Genomic DNA, 18,785 nt, shown 5'->3' on the forward strand with positions numbered 1-18,785 from the left:
TTTCTATAATCTTCTTCGGAGGCAGACTGTTTATGAACAGGACATTGGTCCATATTTCTGGCCAGATAGAAACTTCATAATTTATACCATGACATTCTATTTATGAATCAATATTTGGAGTGTGGTCACCATGAGTCAAAACTTCAGAGCCAGATCAACTTTTAGTTAATTGAGCAAATAAGCTAATAGATTTGTAAACTTTGTGTTGTGGTGATGTCACCAATGATTTTGTGGTCACAAAAACGTACATTCTACTCATGACTTCCCTGTTGAGTATATGCCTGGATTAGTTCAGCCTTCAGTCACAGAAAAAAGTAAATCTGCCTTCAGGCTGAAAAAGAGTATGTTGATGATCAGATGCACATAATAAACAGAACAATACGCTGATGCCAATTCTTACCACCAAACTGTATCTATTCAAATACAGTGATTTTCATTCCTATCACTCTTTCTGACTTCCTCATTAAATAATTTTCATTTTCTTGTATTTCTTTTTCTGAAATGCTATTGAGAGTAGGAAGAGAATTATCATTCCTCAAAAGAGGGGTGGGTGCTATGGTGCAGTGGCGTAAGCCATTGCTTGGGACACCTACATCCCTTTTTTTAATTTCTTTTTTGATTTTTTCTATGACCCACTGTTCATTCAGGAGCATGTTGTTCATTTCCATGAGTTTGCATATGTTATAGAGATTATTGAGTTGTTGATTTCCAGCTTAATTCCATTGTGGTCAGAGAAGATTATTTCAATTTTTTTTTTTTAATTTGTTGAGACTTGCTTTATAGCCTAGCCTCTGGTCTATCCTAGAGAAAGTTCCATGCACTGGTGAGAAGAATGCGTATTCTACAACTGTAGCATGAAAGTTCTGTAGATATCCATTAGATCCACTTGGTCTACAGTGTTAACTGTTATTTCTTTAATTATTTTCTGTCCCTTGCTGAAAGTGGGGAACTAAAGTCCCCCAATACTATTTTTAGGAAGTTTTTTTGAGATTTATTTTATTTATTTGAAAGTCAGAGTTACACAGAGAGAGGTGAGGCAAATGGCTGCAATGGCCAGAGCTGTGCCAATCTGAAGCCAGGAGCCAGGAGCCAGGAGATTCTTGAGGGGTCTCCCACATGGGTGCAGGGGCCCAAGGACTTAGGCCCTCTTCTACTGCTTTCCCAGGCCATTGCAAAGAGCTGCATCAGAAGAGGAGCAGCCAGGACTAGAATCGGCGCCCATATGGGATGCCGGTGCTTCAGGCCAGGGCTTTAACCCACTGCACCACAGTGCGGGCCCTAACCCCCATTACTATTGTGTGGGGGTCTATGTCTCCCTTTAGATTCATTAACATTTCTTTTAAATGGCCAGGTGTCCAGTAATTAGGTGCAAATACATTTATTATAGTCACATCTTCTTGTTGAATTGATCCCCTAATCATTACATAGTGCCCTTCTTCATCTCTTTTAACAGTTTTTGTGTTAATGTTTATTTTGTCTGATAATTAGGATGGCTACACCAACTCTTTTTTGGTTTTTGTTACCATTGAATATCTTTTTCCATCCTTTCACTATTCAGTCTGCATGTATCTTTGTTGGTGAGATGTGTTTCTTGTAGGCAACAATGAGATGGGTTTTGTTTTTTAATCCACTTGGCCAATCTGTATTTTTTAACTGGAGAGTTGAGGCCATTTATAGGTGACTATTGATAAGTAATGACTTGGTCCTGCTGTTTTTCCATAAATATTCCTATTATTTACCTTGGATTTCCTTTGTACTTTTACTGGGAGATTTTCTGTCTTCACCTTCTTTCATAGTGATGACCATGTTTCTGTGTTTCTATATGTAGCACATCCTTAAGCATCTTCTAGTGGTGACAAATTCTTTCAATTTCTGTTTGCAATGGAAGGTCTTTATTTTACCATCATTCATAAATGAGAGCTTTGCAGGGTACAGTATTCTGTGTTGACATTTTTTTTTCTCTTAAGACTCAGAATATATCTCGCCATTCTCTCCCAGCTTGTAGGGTTTCTGATGAGAAGTCAGCTGTGAGTCTAATTGGAGATCCTCTGAAAGTAATCTGGCATTTCTGTCATGCACATTTTAGAATCTGTTCTTCATGTTTTACTGTGGAGAGTTTGACTACAATTTGTCATGATGAGGATCTTTTCTGGTCATGTCTATTAGGAGTTCTATGTGTTTCTTGTACTTAAACATCCCTTTTTTTCTCCAAATTAGGGAAGTTTTCTGTAATTATTTCACTAAAAAAGCCTTCTAATCCATTCTCTCTTTCCATGACTTCAGGAATTCATATACTTGTATGTTGGGTCATTTGATAGTATCTCATAAGTCTCTGATTCTGTTATTCAGTTTTCTAATTTCTTCTTCTTCTTTTGTTTTTGGTCTGGCTATAAAATTTCCAGCCATTTGTCTTCTAACTCAGATATTCTTTCTTCTGCCTCATTGAGTCTATTGTTTTACTTGATCTATTGAATTCTTCATTTCATTCTGATTTCTCTTTAAATCTCAATTTCATGGGAAAAATATTTATTCATGTCATCTATGGATTTCTTCAATTCGTGGATTTGCTCCTGATTACTTCTAAGTAATCCTATGATCAAGTTTTTGAATTCTATTTCTGGTATTTCTTCAATTTCTTCATTTTCACATTCTAGTACTGAAGTGTTGTGTTCCTTTGCAGAAGTCATGTTGTCTTCCTTATTATTGTTTCTTGAATTACTGCATTTATTTTTAGACATTTGTGGAGATACTTGTTGGTCTTTTTTTTTTTTTTTTTTTTTTTTGTTCCTGTGATAGTTTTTATCATTGGACTATGCCTTGGTGGATTAGTGGAATGTCTGCTCTTTCAGTGAATACCCTGTGTGTGCTGGGTGTGGCCAGGGAACTCTTCAGTGCTCCAAGGTGAAGGGAGTGTCCTGGGTGACACCCAAATTGGGCATGGTAAATCTCACGCTGATCTCCCTTCCTCCAAGGAGACCAATGCCTGCTCATTAGCCCCAGTGGGAATAAAATTCATTCATGCTTCCACAAGAACAACGCAAAGGATCCATGCAGTCCTTGATTGATATGAGCATGGATCCTGCAGCAATGACCCTCAACAGGGAATCGAGTGGAGCCACCCACAGTGACTACCCAAAGACCCAGCCACACCCTGTGCCCGCCCACACAGCCACAGTGTTTTCACAGTCCTGGCACACAAAGCTCCCACAGTCCCGAGCACCTAGCCCTGTAAACTCTCCCAGTCAGACTCAGCCATCTCCTCTTGGCTGATTTCTGAGCACGTGGACATAAACTGGAGCAGCTCTTTTGGCTAGTTACAGGATGCTGGTGCTGGGTGGTTGGGGAGAAATGGCCCCTCTTTTTTCCTCTAGGTTGGTAAGTATACAGTCCCCCACTTGGTTCCAAGCTGGACTCATGCCAGGCTCTTCCTGTAGCTTTATCGCCAGTGGCTTGTGTTGCTGCAGTCTGCTCTCACCTCATTCTCCAAAGCTGGTGCTAAGGGTCCTGAGCTGTGTACATCCACAGTCTCCACATAAACCCACAGTGTCCAATTTGTGTGGAATCTCCCTTGCCATTTTCTCCCTAATTCTTCCCTGAGATTGCACTCTCTCCTTGCTTTTCCCAACTATTTTCCCCTAGACTAGAGCAATAAGTTCCCTCCCTATTCTGCCATCTTGGTGTCTCCTTTGTAATGCCCCAGTCTTTTCAATTTGAATGAACCAATTTCCTAGTTTTATCTTTTACCAATTGTTCCTGGACTCAAGCATCCTATTTATCAGTCAAATTGGGAACCATTTTTCTCCATACTAATTTTTATAATTTCATACATTTTTCTAAACATATTTCCCATACCCGATATCTCCTTGTCCCTATTTAAATTTTTGAAATCATGTTTCCTTTAAAATCCAACTGAAGTGGCACTTCTCCAGGAAGCCTTGTATAATGCCACATATTGGAATGAATTGTATCACAGTTAGTTGGGTATGTGCCTGTCTCCCCAGTTAGAAAGCAAACATCACTTTTATATGGTTCTTTAGTGCATCATTGTGTGTCCTGTGAATACATATTCAACTCATATTTATTTGTTGCTTGACTATATCAGTACCTTGGATGAGATGAGTCTTTGCTGGTGGAAGATCTCGTTTTGCTCCCTTGTTTCCTCGTCCTTTCCCATCATTCTGCTGTTCCTGTGCTTCTCTGGGATCCCCTGGATTTGTTCGCATATCAGCCACTTGTCTTCCATCCAACACTTCTCTCCCCTTGTAGCTGCCTCCTTTTCTATCTGACGATCTGTCTGCTCTTGCTTCTACAGAAGGGAGTTTTGGCACCATTACAGGTCGTACCTCCAGTTGTGCCTTGGATTGGACAGTGGGTGACTTTATAGCAGGTGGTGGCACTGGAGGAGGTGGAAGATCTAAAAAGAAATAGTTGAAATACTATAAAATTCTGCCAGTGATAAAATAATCAAATGTTATAGTTGTCATTGGAGTCACATTTGTGAGACGGCATCCTACATGAAACAAAACAATTAAAGGCAACCAAGAAATAAGAAGAACAATGATTTTAACACATTCTTAGTATCAAAATACAGATGTATAATAGGTAGGTGTACACAAAAATCAGAATTTCAAGAGAGATCAAAACCAGACATACAGAGATTTGGTAATTATTAGAATAGCTATGTTTTTAGTCCATATCTTTAGAAATTGTAATACTTTCACATTTGAAGAAAAATGTATAAATGTTAGGATGAATCAATTAAAAGGCATTTTTACAATGCCTATTAAATGCTTGGTATTATAAAATTTGCTTTTAGATGTAAAAACTGAATATACATTTACATGGTTAAAAATTCATAATTACAAGGGGCTTACACTTGAAAGTACAACCTCTGCAATGTTGCTGACCCTACTTGGCCATCCCCTCAGCTGCAGTGGTCACTTTGGAAGTTGGGCTGAGTGAAGGGCTTTTCAGCTTAGAGCCAATAAGATCTGTGGCTCTGACCTGGGCATCCTTCGACTCCAGGGCAGGTCCATTTCCAGGGATCCAACTCTTGGCAGAGCTGCCAGGGCTCTTCATAAGCTGACTTCTGCTGAAGCCCAGGCTTATCACATTGAAAGCCACTGCAGTGGACTGGCCTGTTGGGTCTCCTTGAGGGCAGATCACTGTACAGATCAGCCATTAATAGGCCTGCCACCCATTGCTTCTGGGGTTTCTTCCTGGTTTGTGTTAAAGCAGACCAGAGGATGCAAGTCAAGGGAGTGCCCGTGTCCCATCTCTAATCTTCTGTGGCCTGAACTACAAGTCTATAGTCACAGGCACGTTCTGTAGTAGTTTTTCTAAGGTAGACAATGCCCATGAGGAAAATTATATTCTCACTTTGGTCTGAAAGGGAGGTTTTTTTCGCTGATGGCGAAGTGAATCTAGCTATGAGATTATTATTTAAGCTCTTATTTTGGCTATGCTATGACAGAAAAATGTTAGCCATCTCTTTTATAAGGTCTAAAGATTAAATTGTGCGTCCTACAGATTCCTTCATAATAGAATTAGTTTCCTACCTTGAAGAGAATAGAGAAATGAAAGAACAAGTTGGGCTTAGAATAGAGAAATGAGGGAGCAAGTCCTAGATCGCTTGCTGACAATAGCAATATCACATGAATACTTAGCAAACAGTTTCAACCATTAGATAACAACTTAAGAAAACATTTACCAGAAGATCCGATGCCTTCTATAAATTTTAAGAATCATGTAAATTTCTTGTCAGAGATGCCCCCTGCCTTTACCTGGCCAGCTCTCCTCCCAGGCCAGCCAAGTAATGAAAGTCAACAGAGTGCCTTCCCCTAGGAGGTTCACATCTCCCTTAGGATATACCCCATGTGAAGAGATAGCTAGGTCTGGGCCTCTTCACTTACAAGGCCTAAAGCCCACCAGATTATTATCAAGCCCCTTCTATCAGGTTCTATTTGCCTCTCAATCAGAAAACTTAATTGTAGCTTAGACAGCACCTTTCTTAGCTCCTCTAATAACGACTCTGTCCTTTGTTCTAGACCCTGTCTAGCGTACTTGGGCCTCATTCCTTCATAATCATAACCTCTACTCTACCACCAATGGCTCTACTCCCAATCTGTGTGTACTGATGGTCCTCTTCCCCACTTAATGCTGTATAATTGTTCAAACCTGGTAAATGCCACTCTTAGGATCATTGGTTACTATCCTCAACCTGTCTTTTATGACCTTGTCTAAATATGATCAGAGTCGGCAAACTTGGAAGGCTTCCATAGCCTTGGCAACTCATGACGACAGCCTAGGGTGGTTACTGGCACCATAAACTAGAGTGTCAATTTGTTGGGTCAACAACAAGAGCCACTGTGCACTTGCTCCTCATGTGGGATCTCTGTCCTTAATGTGCTGTACATTGTGATTTAATGCTATAACTAGTACTCAAACAGTATGTTTCACTTTGTGTTTCTATGTGGGTGCAAACTGTTGAAATCTTTATACTAAATTGATCTTCTGTATATAAAGAGAATTGAAAATGAAAAAACAAACAAACAAAAAAACAATATAGCCATCAAAGAAAGTCCCTTAATTTTTCATTCTCCTAACTAATTAATTGGCAGGTCAATTTTTGTGCCTTCGTGTAATTAGCGTATATGTAGCAAACCAAACTGTTCAAAGGTCTGAGAATAGGGAGTGTTGAAATGGATCATGCCAATTTATGCAAATGTGTTTCAGATATCAAAGTTGGACCCTTGGGACTGGCTGTGTGGTGCAATGGGTTAAGCTGCCATCTGCAGTGTAGGCATCCCAAATAGGCGTTGGTTCAGGGCCCAGCTGCTCCACTTCTGATCCAGCTCCCTGTTAATGCACTTCAGAAAGCAATGGAAGATAGCCCATGTGCTTGGAACCCTGCACCCACGTGGGAGACCCAGAAGAGTCTCCTGGCTCCTGACTTCAAATTGGCCCAGCTCCAACCATTGTGGCCATTTGGGGAGTGAAACAGCAGGTGAAAGATTTCTCTCTCTCTCTCTCTCTCTCTCTCTCTTCTTTCTGTTTCTGTAATTCCGACTTACAAATAAATAAATCTTTAATAAAAGATGTAAAAAAAAAAAGTACAACCTCTGGTAGCTTCCACCTCCATTTCAAATCATCAATATTGATTATATGAGATAATCAGTTTGAATGGTTTCCTATAGATCATCTTTTCTTTCTTGAAATTCTTGTTTTATCTTCTTATGTGAGAGGCAGTTTTGGGGGAGAGGGAGAGAATGAGAGAGAGAGAGAAAGGGACCTGCTACCCACTAATTCCCAGATGCCTGTGACAACTGTGGCTGGACCAGGCCTGGGCTGGGGCTGAGCCAGGGCTAGAGTCAGCAGCAGCCTGGGACTTCAGTTCACCCACAAGAGGGACAAGAACCCAATAATTTGAGACTCCCAGGGTGTGCACTGGCATGAAGCTGAAGTCAGGAGCCAGAATTGAGAATTAAACCTAGGCACTGCAGTGTGGAACACAGGTGTGTTGACTGCCAGGCTAAATATCCTGTTCTATAGATCATTCTTGACCTTATTTATGTGCATAAAGCAGATCCGCCAAGCTGCACAGCTCCAAGGAGAATCACTCTGGTCAAGGAATATGTAAAATGGCCACACCTGGTTCTGCATATAGCACCTGACTGCCCATTCAAATGTGGTAGATTGATAAAAGGTCTAAGACAGTATACAGCCTTCCTTATTTATTAACATAAATAGACTGTACTTTTTTTTCAGCTGTGTAGTTGTACAAAGGTACTAGAAGTCCTTGGGTTTGTCTTTAAAAGTAGAAAGCTTGAGTTGTCATCTCACTACCAGCTGTTTTGCTCAGGAACCCTTTATAAAAGTGATCAATTCGTCGCCCTGGCTGTGACTGTCTACAAGTGCAAAAAGGTGAGGGCAGGGCCCAGCAGGGAGGAGAGCTCCCTACAGAACATCACCTGAACAGAGCACCGCTGGGGGTACCAGCTGCTGCCCATTTGTGTTGCACTGTGACCAAGGACATCCAAGAGAATAGGAGATAGAAAGACAAAAATGAGAATCTGAGAGTGTGAAGATCCTTGGGTTCAAATAGCTCTTCCTGTGATCTGCTGTGGTAATTGGCACGGTGGCTTGGACATTGGCAGCAGTCACATGGGAGTGTAATGACTGGTGCAGCCAATCCCAGTGTGTTTCCATGACTGTAACACCACAGCTCCTTTTGCTCATGTCCTGCCTTCCGTGGTGCATGCTGTACTCCAGAAGAAGCCAGGTCAGCCAAGAACAAGCTAAGGAACAAATGCCTTAAAGTAGCTTGGGTGGGCTTTGGGAGAACTCTTGAAAAGCTGACTTTGGGTAATGTGGGAAAAAGAAATGGAAATTGGGCCTACTTTTCTAGGTCTTCTCTGAACTCTGCCTTCTCGTGTGTTGGTGTTCTTTCTTTTCTTGGTGGAGTATTTTGAGAATTCAAGACAATTGGCAAACTTTTATATTCATGTGTGAAGTACAGGAGACTTCTATTTTGGGCATCTCCCCAAAGTATGCATTACAGTTTAGCACTTTAATTGACATAAGTGATATTGAATTAAACATTCGACAGCTAATTATATTTTTATAAGATTGCTACATAAGCTTCCTAGAGTTTATGATTTAAAGCACTTAAAACTTCTATGGTCAATATTATATATATTTGTGTAATTTTTTTTAAACTTTTATTTAATGAATATAAATTTCCAAAGTATAGCTTATGGGTTACAATGGCTTCCTCCCTCCCATAACTTCCCTCCCGCCCGCAACCCTCCCCCCTCCCGCTCCCTTTCCCCTTCCATTCATGTAAAGATTCATTTTCAATTCTCTTTGTATACAGAAGATCAATTTAGTATATATTAGGTAAAGATTTCAACATTTTGCCCATATAGCAACATCAAGTAAAAAAACTACCATTGGATTACTAATTATAGCATTAAATAGCAATGTACAGCACATTAAAGACAGAGATCCTACATAATTTTTTTTTTCAAAATAATTAATTTTCTATGCCATTTCCATTTTAACACCAGGTTGTTTTTTTTTTTTTCCATTTCCAATTCTCTTTATATACAGAAGATCACTTCAGTATATAATTAGCAAAGACCTCATCAGTCTGCGCCCACACAGAAACGCAAAGTATAAAAATACTGTTTCAGTACCAGTCATAGCATCACTTGGCTTTAGACGACACATTAGGGACAGATCCCGCATGGGGTGTAAGTACACAGTGACTCCTGTTGCTGTTCTAGTATTTGTGTAATTTTAAAAAAAGGTTTGTATATGGGGATTTTTCCATTTGTATGGATTCTGTTTATACATATTGACATAATTTATTTAATATACTTTTATATAAATAAAGGTGACTGGGATTTCTGAAAAAAAAAATAACTTGATCACTTAGTTGCATTTTGTTGTTGTTGTTGTTGTTGTTGTAGGTTTTCATGGTTCTACAATGTTCTACAAACATATAAAGAGCTTACACATTTTAGCCAAAACAGTGGTCAAAGTACAGCCAGCAGCACTAATTTTCCCCATTCTACCAAACTAAAGACTTTTGTTTTGCAGCATATATTGCCATTGTCATTAGTGCATGGTTTTCCTTCTTTGTCCACTATTTGAATGGATTTTTTGAAAAATAATACTTAGAAATAAGTAGTATGATGAAGGTCTTTGCACATCTGCTACTTGTTCAGTAAAGACAAACAGAGTTAGAAAACAAACTCTAAGAGTGGCCTACACCAAGAGACCCAAAGCAGAAGAGTTTAGGTTCACATTAAGACTGAGACTGCAATAAGGGGAGGAGAGAAGTTTGATTCAAAGCATCACTGGATGTAGAGGAAATGAAAGACTGTGTACTCATTTTTGCATTGTCTGTTTCCTGTGAAATTAAACAGATTACAAACTCAGGCTATCAAAGAGCAGATGACCAACCACCTCTATCATCATTTCCCACAATGCTTGGGTTTATCAGCTATCAGAGTTGATGACTACCACTGTCATAAAATCATACAAACTGTTGAGATTATAAGGCTCTTTAAACAACATTTATAAAAGATGTTCTACACAGGTGCTATCTACAACACAGGTAGAGAGGGGAAGAGAACTCAGGGGGTGATTTTTTTTTTTTTTTTTTTGACAGGCAGAGTGGACAGTGAGAGAGAGAGAGACAGAGAGAAAGGTCTTCCTTTTGCCGTTGGTTCACCCTCCAATGGCCGCCGCGGTAGCGCGCTGCGGCCGGCGCACCGCGCTGTTCTGATGGCAGGAGCCAGGTGCTTCTCCTGGTCTCCCATGGGGTGCAGGGCCCAAGGACTTGGGCCATCCTCCACTGCACTCCCTGGCCACAGCAGAGAGCTGGCCTGGAAGAGGGGCAACCGGGACAGGATCGGTGCCCCAACCGGGACTAGAACCCGGTGTGCCGGCGCCGCAAGGTGGAGGATTAGCCTAGTGAGCCGCGGCGCCGGCCCTCAGGGGGTGATTTTAAGAACTATTTCTGTATTTAATTGTTACTGCATCTAGTTGACAATTAGAAGGAAGTTTGATTCTTATGTAAACAGATTGCTAAATAAATTCTTTTTTAGGTTTTATAAAATGATTATTAAGTCAAACCAGGGATTATCATAATAAAAATCCTACATTTCACAGCACAGTAAGTATTGCAGCCAATTCATGCCCTGAGTAGTTCCAATTGGACTTAATAAATGGGATGATGGATTGGTTGTATACATACATCTACATATTCTTTCTTTATGGGGGTGCTCCACAAAGTTCACGGAGAATAGAATTAAAAGATGTTTATTTTGGTACAAAAATTTCAAATCCAACCATAGTTTTTTTATAATACACATTTCCAAGGACTATTTAAAGACTGCCTACATAAACATGTTAACACTCATTCTTTATACAAGACTCTCCACATAGCAGACTAGAACACATGTCAAGTAACACACAGGAACATGTGCATGCAGACAATTCTATCAGTACAGCATTCAACTGTGTGGGACCGGCTCTCTAGTCACTTAACTGCTTAAAGTTCCAAGACCTTGTAGTTAATGATAAATCAAGTCAAAATACCATAATTTCAAAGAAGATGGTGAATTTATAATTTATGAAAAGTAGGGCTGAGGAAATAACATGGATTTGGTTTTTAAATCAAGTATGTAAATGCACTGGAACTGCTGAAAAGAAGGGGTGGAAATAATCTATCAGAAAGTTCTAGAAATGCACTTGTTCTTTAACTCAGTAAGACTTCCACTGATAAATATTCATATATTTTAATTCAGTCTCTCATCTGAACTAAACTTGTAAGCAGCAAATATGAAATAAATAACTAATTAGAGCATAGAGCAAGCAGAATTCTGCTGTGCTCCTGGGACACCATGGGTACTTCTGAAGCCTTCTATTTTCCCACAGAGCCAGGGATGACCACAACACATGTGTTAGGGGCTGGTGTGTTGTGATTGGATGGCGTGTGTACCCCGTCTCCATTCATATGTTGAAGTTCTAAAACCCAGTACGTCAGACTGTGACTGTTACGTAGTCTTTAAAGAGGTAATAAGCTAAAATGAGGTCATGAGGATGGACTGTAATACAACACGATGGGTGTCTTTGTATCAGAGGAGATCAGGACAGACAACGTAGGAAAGACCAGCTGAAGTTAAAGGGGGAAGAAACCAACCTTGCTGATTCCTTGATGTTGGACTTCCGGGCTCCTTGGCTCTGAGGAAATACCTTTCTATGGTTTAAGCCCCAAGTCCCTGGTATTTCATGAGGGCAGTGCTAGCAAACTAGTACAGGACTGATTGACAAGGATCATCAGAAACTACTTCTATCAATACAGACATAGTCACCAGTTTGTAACAAGTTTTTATTTACTTGAGAGGCACAAAGAGAGAGAGACAGAGACAGCAAGACAGAATTCCCAACCACTGGTTCACTCCCCTAATGGTCACAACATCTGGAGGGGGCCGAGACTGAAGCCAGGAGCTGGGATCACCATCCAGGCCTCGCATGTGGGAGGCAGGAACAATCATTTCAGCCATCACCTGCCTGCTCCCTAGGTCTGCACCAGCAGGAAGCAGGAATACATAGTAGGAGCCATGAGTGCTTCACTCCAATTCTTTACATAGTTTACAAAAACTCTGCCAAGGAAATTCGAGTCATAAAAAAGCAAAATTCAAAAAACGAAATGAAACAAAAACATGCAAACCTTCCATATCTTACTGAAATGTTTAATTTACATTTTAACAACTGGTAGCTCTTTAAATTCTGCCTCTCCAACCTCTTCTCTCTTTTATTAAATTGTACACATTGTGTCTGCCACTGAGGTTCTTTATGAAATGGTCTGTGAATATTTTTTAATGCAGTGTAGAAATTTGAGCAAATAATTTCTGAGAAAATGACTCATTTCCATATTATAACCACTGCAATAAAAGGTAGGCCAATTTCTTTTATTTGGTTCATTAAAAAGGATCTGCACTTATATGATTTTAATTAATCAATATGGATTATGGTATAGGTAGAAAGTAACATATAGTTTTGTTATGGTTTTCTTTTTTCTCTTTTTTTTGACGGCAGAGTTAGACAGAGAGAGAAACAGAGAGAAAGGTCTTCCTTTTCCATTGGTTCACCCACAAAATGGCCGCTATGGCAGGAGTGCTTCGCCAATCTGAAGCCAGGAGCCAGGTGCTTCCTCCTGGTCTCCCATTTGGGTGCAGGGCCCAAGCACTTGGGCCATCCTCCACTGCCTTCCCGGGCCACAACAGAGAGCTGGACTATAAGAGGAGCGATCGGGACAGAATCCAGCGCCCCAACCGGGACTAGAACCCGGGGTGCTGGCGCCACAGGCGGAGGATTAGCCAAGTGAGCCACGGTGCCAGCCTATGGTTTTCTTTTAACAGGAAGGATCCAGAATTAAATTAGACTTCTAAATGTAACAGGCCTAACTTTTAGGTGATTGGTTTCAATATGTTGCTAGGAAGTTAAAGCTGTAATTTAAAAATAGCTTTAATTAATTCGGGGCCAGCACTGTGGTACAGAAGGTTAAGCCTCTGCCTGTAATTCCAGCATTCCATATGGAAGCTGATTCAAATCCCAGTTGTTCCACTTCAAATCCAGTTACTTACTAATGCACTTAAGAAAGCAGTAGATGATGGACCAACTGCTTGGGCCCATACACCCATGTGGGAGCTCCCAGTGAAACTCCTGGTTCCTGGCTTTGAATTGGCCTAGTCTGGACATTGTAGCCATTTGGGGAGTGAACCAGTTGAGGAAAGATCTCTCTCTCTTTCTCTCTCTCTCTCTCTCTCTCTCTCTCCTCTATATCTCTGCCTTTCAAATAAATAAATAAATCTTTAAAAATTAGTTTTAGTCATTTCTCCATTTTATCTATTTTTTCAGCTTAGAAAAAATAATTTCTGGCTTTTAAACTGCAGAATGTATTGTGATAACTTTGCATGATCATTTGTATGAAATGAAAAATGAAGAATCCAAATAATATTTGTTGTGAACTTTTTGGTTTTACAAATGTTTCAATATATGTCCTTGGTATTTCTGAAATTAAAAAAAAAACTTCTGTGCTTCATTATTCAATTTATAGTTATTATCCAAGGATTACCTAGAATTTAATTATTAAATACAGTGAAATAAGTACAGCAGAATGCAGGGCCATAAATGTAGGTAACAATTTTTAAGGATAGTGCAGTTTATAACTGTGATGCTATATTCTTTAACTTGGCATGTGTACATTAATTTAAAGCACTCTTTCAAAGCACTGTGCAATGCCAGACTCCCCTGCAAACACGTATAAATAAGAGATGGCAAGATCTACACAAAGCTGTAGGCCAGATTTTTCTCCCTGATGCATTCAAGCTAGATGTGTTTACATCCAGACATAATGTTTAGTCAGTTCTCCAGTTAGAAGCACTCTCTTCAAGATCATAAAAACTGATAAAACAGCAATAAAACTTGTACAATGCCATCACAGGGGGTCCCATAAATGCACCATTGCTAGTAGAGTTTGGGGGATTTGCACCTAGTGTTTGTCCCTTTACAGATGCAACCATGCACAAAGCCACTGTAATAACCCCTAAAAATCAGATAATATTCTGACAGCTCAGTTTCACTGACAAAAGAGTCCTGGGCAGATGCCAGAGGGCCCAGGTGCCCTGTGTCATGCCAGTATTTAATGTGGTCTAATATTAGATAGATGCTGGTGAGAGCAAACTACTCAGAATACAGTACAGATAACAGCATGGACAGCCACTCATTGCAAAATTACTTGTGCTCATCATGCTGTGAGCTTTGTATTAAATTTTTCTGTCAAGTGGCAGAAATCACAGGGAGAAGCACCTCAGAAAGCCCTCCTTGTAACCTTGGATAAGGATCTATAATATTGGGCTTTCATATGATAATGGCAAATAATGCCCTCTTTGAAAAATTGCTGACTGGTAATGAAAGTCCTAATCAGATTGTGGACGCCCAGGACCAGGAGGTGGGGAAACTCTGCCAGTGACACTCTTGTTCCCCACCCCATTAGCAAACTTGGAAAACTTGACAAGAAGGGTGAGTCTGAGAGAATTTATCTTACATGAATTTCCAACGGAGCCTGTGGGGTTGCTTTATAAAATGAGAAGGTGACGGTTTAATAAATGCTGGGCCACCGGAGGCACTTTCATTAAAGGCTTTCTCTAGGCAACATCAGGGTGTTTGGGTTGCCCTCCCATGCTCCCCGGGGAAACACAAGCACTACCTCTGTGAGCGTTGGCATTGCGTGTGAAGGCATGAAGAAAGGTGATTCAATTTGCCTTTCAGGGCACCAGATAACACCACTCCAGCTAGAATTAACATTCCAACAAGTTTAGTAACTTCAATTTGCATGCAAAATTGCAAAAAAATGAGGACACTTGGGAGGAAAAATCTGTTGAAAGTTATTCCTATCCCATTCCTCTACAGCCATGTCCATTTGCTTCAAACTCTACAGTAGCCTTTCAACAACAGTAGAGGTGCACAGTGTTTGTAAATAAACTGCAAGGACTCAAGATGTTTGACAAGATGTGGAAGTCGATCTCTTCTGTAAGGCACATGACAGTGAAAATGAATTTTTAGTGTAATTTCTAACGTCAGTGGGTGCATTTTCTGGAGAGGCAGGGCACACAGGCGAGATTCATAGATGCTTTCATCCGTTTCAGCGGACTTACCATCTGTGTAGGCTTCTCTGCGCAGATGTCCTGGCTGGTGTTTCTGTTTCTTGGCCGGTCTGGCTTTCTGCACTACAGCAGCACTCACGTTGCTGTCGGTAGACACAGGACTGGTAGGCCGCGGGCACTGAGATGCGTGAAAATGGCGGCGGCCTGAGGTAAGAACAAACAGCAGAGCCAAACTCAGCAGTGAATCTTAACCACCACGGGAACAACGAAAAACATTAAAACCGGCACCATCTTTATGAAAAAGAAACTAATCAAATCTAGCAAAGAATAGGCTCCTGGTTAATGTGCTTATCAATCTATCCGCCAAAGAAAATACCAAAACAAAACAAAACAAAACGTTTTCAGGCTTTTTCTTTAAATATCACAGTAAAGTTCTGAAATCTGTTCTTTCAAAATTAATTATACCTATTTATTAAAGAGAAACACTCTCAACTATGTTTGCAACTAGTTTCACTGAAATGCTATTCCTGAACAAAACTATGAATCCACTCTTCGCATAACGCATTCAACGTTTATTGCTTTCTCTAGAGAAGCAAGAACCAGAGTGCTGCAGAAATGTGTGTTGTAAGAATAAAAGTACTAATCATATTCCTGTTTTAATTAAATATGTATTTGTGGCATTCTTTGAAGGCAGACTCTTCATATCGTAATATCTTCTGTTCAGCTGGTCCTAAATCGATCGAGGTCACATATCTGGCTTTCCACACATTACCTGCCCCCTTTTTCTATCTCAAGGTTTTTTAAGGTGCTGAATATCTGGGCAACCTCTTGAAGACTTTTGTTCTTTTTGGTAGTGGTAGAGGTAGTTTGAGGTTATTTGCATTTACAGGTGCAATATCCCCAGGTACAAGTGCTTTCAGCCATGGGACATCGACTTCAGCACTCTCAATTTCTCTAGTCATCTCACATAGATGCTGTGTTACAACAGGTGCAATCAACATATTAACTCCCTAGTGGCACTGATCTTCTGCTTGACCTTTATTGTTTGCATTTCTAGCAAATTCAGGCACAAATCCAGAACCTTCTATTACTCTACCAGGAACTTCAAATTAAAGCTAGACTACATGTCTTTTGTCTGTAACTAGGAGAAGCCACATATAGTGAAATCAACACGCTTAAAGACACTAACTGAAGCATATTAAATAACAGACATTAATGCAGCCAAGCGAGAAGCAATGTGATTGGATTATTCATTCATATTAACTTCAAGTCACATGATAGTACCATTATTTCCTGAAAAAAAAACAGGCAGAGGCCAATGCATGTTCAGTTCATTATAATTATGAGTCAAAGAAAAACCAGAAGCGCCACTAAATTACAATATAATAAAATATTAAACCAAACTCTCCTTAGCTATGATGGAGACTATTAGGATTAAAGTTACATGTCCATGAAAACAGAGAATTAGGGCTGAGACTGAACCCATTTTTCATTCTATTGTGTAAGATCATCTACTGTTCATAGACCCTGAGGCATAAGGGCATTTACAGATGAATTTTCAATGTTATTTCTATGTTTCGTTGGTTTAATGAACTGAAACATACCCTAAAGTGCAATCTGAATGCAATGGTTTGAGATGCTTAATTTCATTTACTTATTTTTATTTCATGGAAGATGAAAAAATAAGATACAAATGTTATATAGAAAGCTAGATATTCTTTATCTATTAAAATATAATTTAGTTTGCATATTTTATTACATTTACTAGCTACTGCAGAAAAGGATACTGGGTTGAATTTCATAAAATGTAGACCTGGCTAAAATAAATAATATACTTTATAGAAATAAGTTTAGAGATTGTAGATATATTTTCCTGAAAAACATTCTTGAGAAATAATATATAGAGATGACTTCATGAGTTACATTATTTCTGGATATATTCTCTTTTGAAAGGCAGAGGGAGAGCCAAATAGAGGTCTCACATCCCACTGGTTCATTTCCCAAATGCCCACAGCAATCTGAGATGGGCCAGACCAAACCTGGGACTCAGGAACCCAATCTGGGTCTCCCACACGGGAGGTCCTTGTGCCATCATCTGCTGCCTCACAGGGCGCACAGTAGCAGAAAACTGGAATCAGGAGGGAGCCGGGGCTTCAGAGTGCAGTCAGGACTTGCACTGAAGCACTCCAAAACGGGATGCAGGTGTCCCAGGTGGCCTCTTAACCACTCGGCCAAATGCCTGCTCCTCGGAATATATTCTTCACTAGTAGAAAATAACCAATCCTGGGGCCAGCGCTGTGGCGCAGTAGGTTAATCCTCCGCCTGCAGTGCCGGCATCCCATATGGGTGCCGGTTCTAGTCCCGGCTGCTCCACTTCCAATCCAGCTCTCTGCTGTGGTCTGGGAAAGCAGTGGAAGGCACAAGTCCTTGGACCCCTGCACCCTTGTGGGAGACTAGGAAGAAGCTCCTGGCTCCTGGCTTCAGATCGGCGCAGTTCTGGCCGTTGCGGCCATTTGGAGAATGAACCAATGGAAGGAAGACCTTTCTCTCTGTTTCTCCCTCTCCCTGTCTGTAACTCCAACTCTCAAATAAAATAAATCTTTAAAAAAAAGAGAAAAGAAAAGAATCAATCCTAGTATATCAAGAGAATATGAAAAACTACCAAACTGATAGTGACTGAATGAAAAAAATATGGATTTGTTTCTTTCTTTCTCTAAAATATATATTTTACAATATTTTATGATACTCTTCGTATTTTTTTGGCTACAAGAAATACACATGCCCACAATATGTATATGAATGGATGTGGGTGCATATGTATCCATTTTATGTACACAAATGAAAAGTGTGTGAAAATACCAAATGCTTTCAATTTAAATTCTTTCTCATACTTTCTAAACAGGGTTGGTAGGAGAAAGAGACAAGTAAAAAATATTTAAAATATAATAATAGATATATGTTAATTAAAAATGAACTACTGGCAATGAAACAGGAAAACAGAAAATACAGCAAGAATGTGAATTAATTTACTTTCCCAATTAATGAAACATTTATGCTTGAAAATATACACATATTACAAACACTTTTTTATTTTGTTAATTAAATTAACATTCAAATTTGGGAAGACATGAAGACAGACAGGAGAAATAGCACAGTTTTCAATGGCTGAGTATCCTACCTGAATATTTACCTATTTCTCCTGGAGAATTCCTAATTAAATATGGTAAGTTATCACAACACATTTATTTATTTGGGTAAATTTCTGCATTAAAACAATAACAAAAACTTCCATTAGTTCATGCACACCTTGAAGAAATTATATCAATATGTGTAAAAGAAGTATGCATTTTTATTTGAATATGTGTAAGTATACACACTGGTACATGACTACTATACATACAGGTGAATGACTACCCCAAAAATGAGGACTTCCTTAAGTAGCCTCCTATCACTTTTATTATATAGAAATTTACATTAAAATAAGATGGGTGACTGTGAAAGTCTTTTCAAGAAAAAAAGAAAATTGGAGTCAGACGTATCCATGGACCTTGGTTTCCACAGGCAGCAAAGACAATAACCACAGTGGCATTTACTAGCAGACAC

The 18,785-nt window shown here is 39.7% G+C and overlaps 1 protein-coding gene across 1 annotated transcript in view; it reads right to left on the bottom strand.

Moving 5' to 3' along the window:
• Positions 1–18,785, bottom strand: part of ROBO1 (roundabout guidance receptor 1) — a 453,969-nt gene that overhangs the window by 6,165 nt on the left and 429,019 nt on the right. The window contains exons 26-27 of the mRNA XM_062206682.1: positions 15,234–15,386; positions 4,106–4,414 (exon numbers count right to left, since the gene is read on the bottom strand). Of these exons, the coding sequence (XP_062062666.1) occupies positions 4,106–4,414; positions 15,234–15,386 (462 nt within the window). The remainder of the gene's footprint in view (positions 1–4,105; positions 4,415–15,233; positions 15,387–18,785) is intronic.

Source organism: Lepus europaeus, chromosome 2, assembly GCF_033115175.1.
Source record: "Lepus europaeus isolate LE1 chromosome 2, mLepTim1.pri, whole genome shotgun sequence".
In the NCBI taxonomy this organism is placed as follows: domain Eukaryota; kingdom Metazoa; phylum Chordata; class Mammalia; order Lagomorpha; family Leporidae; genus Lepus; species Lepus europaeus.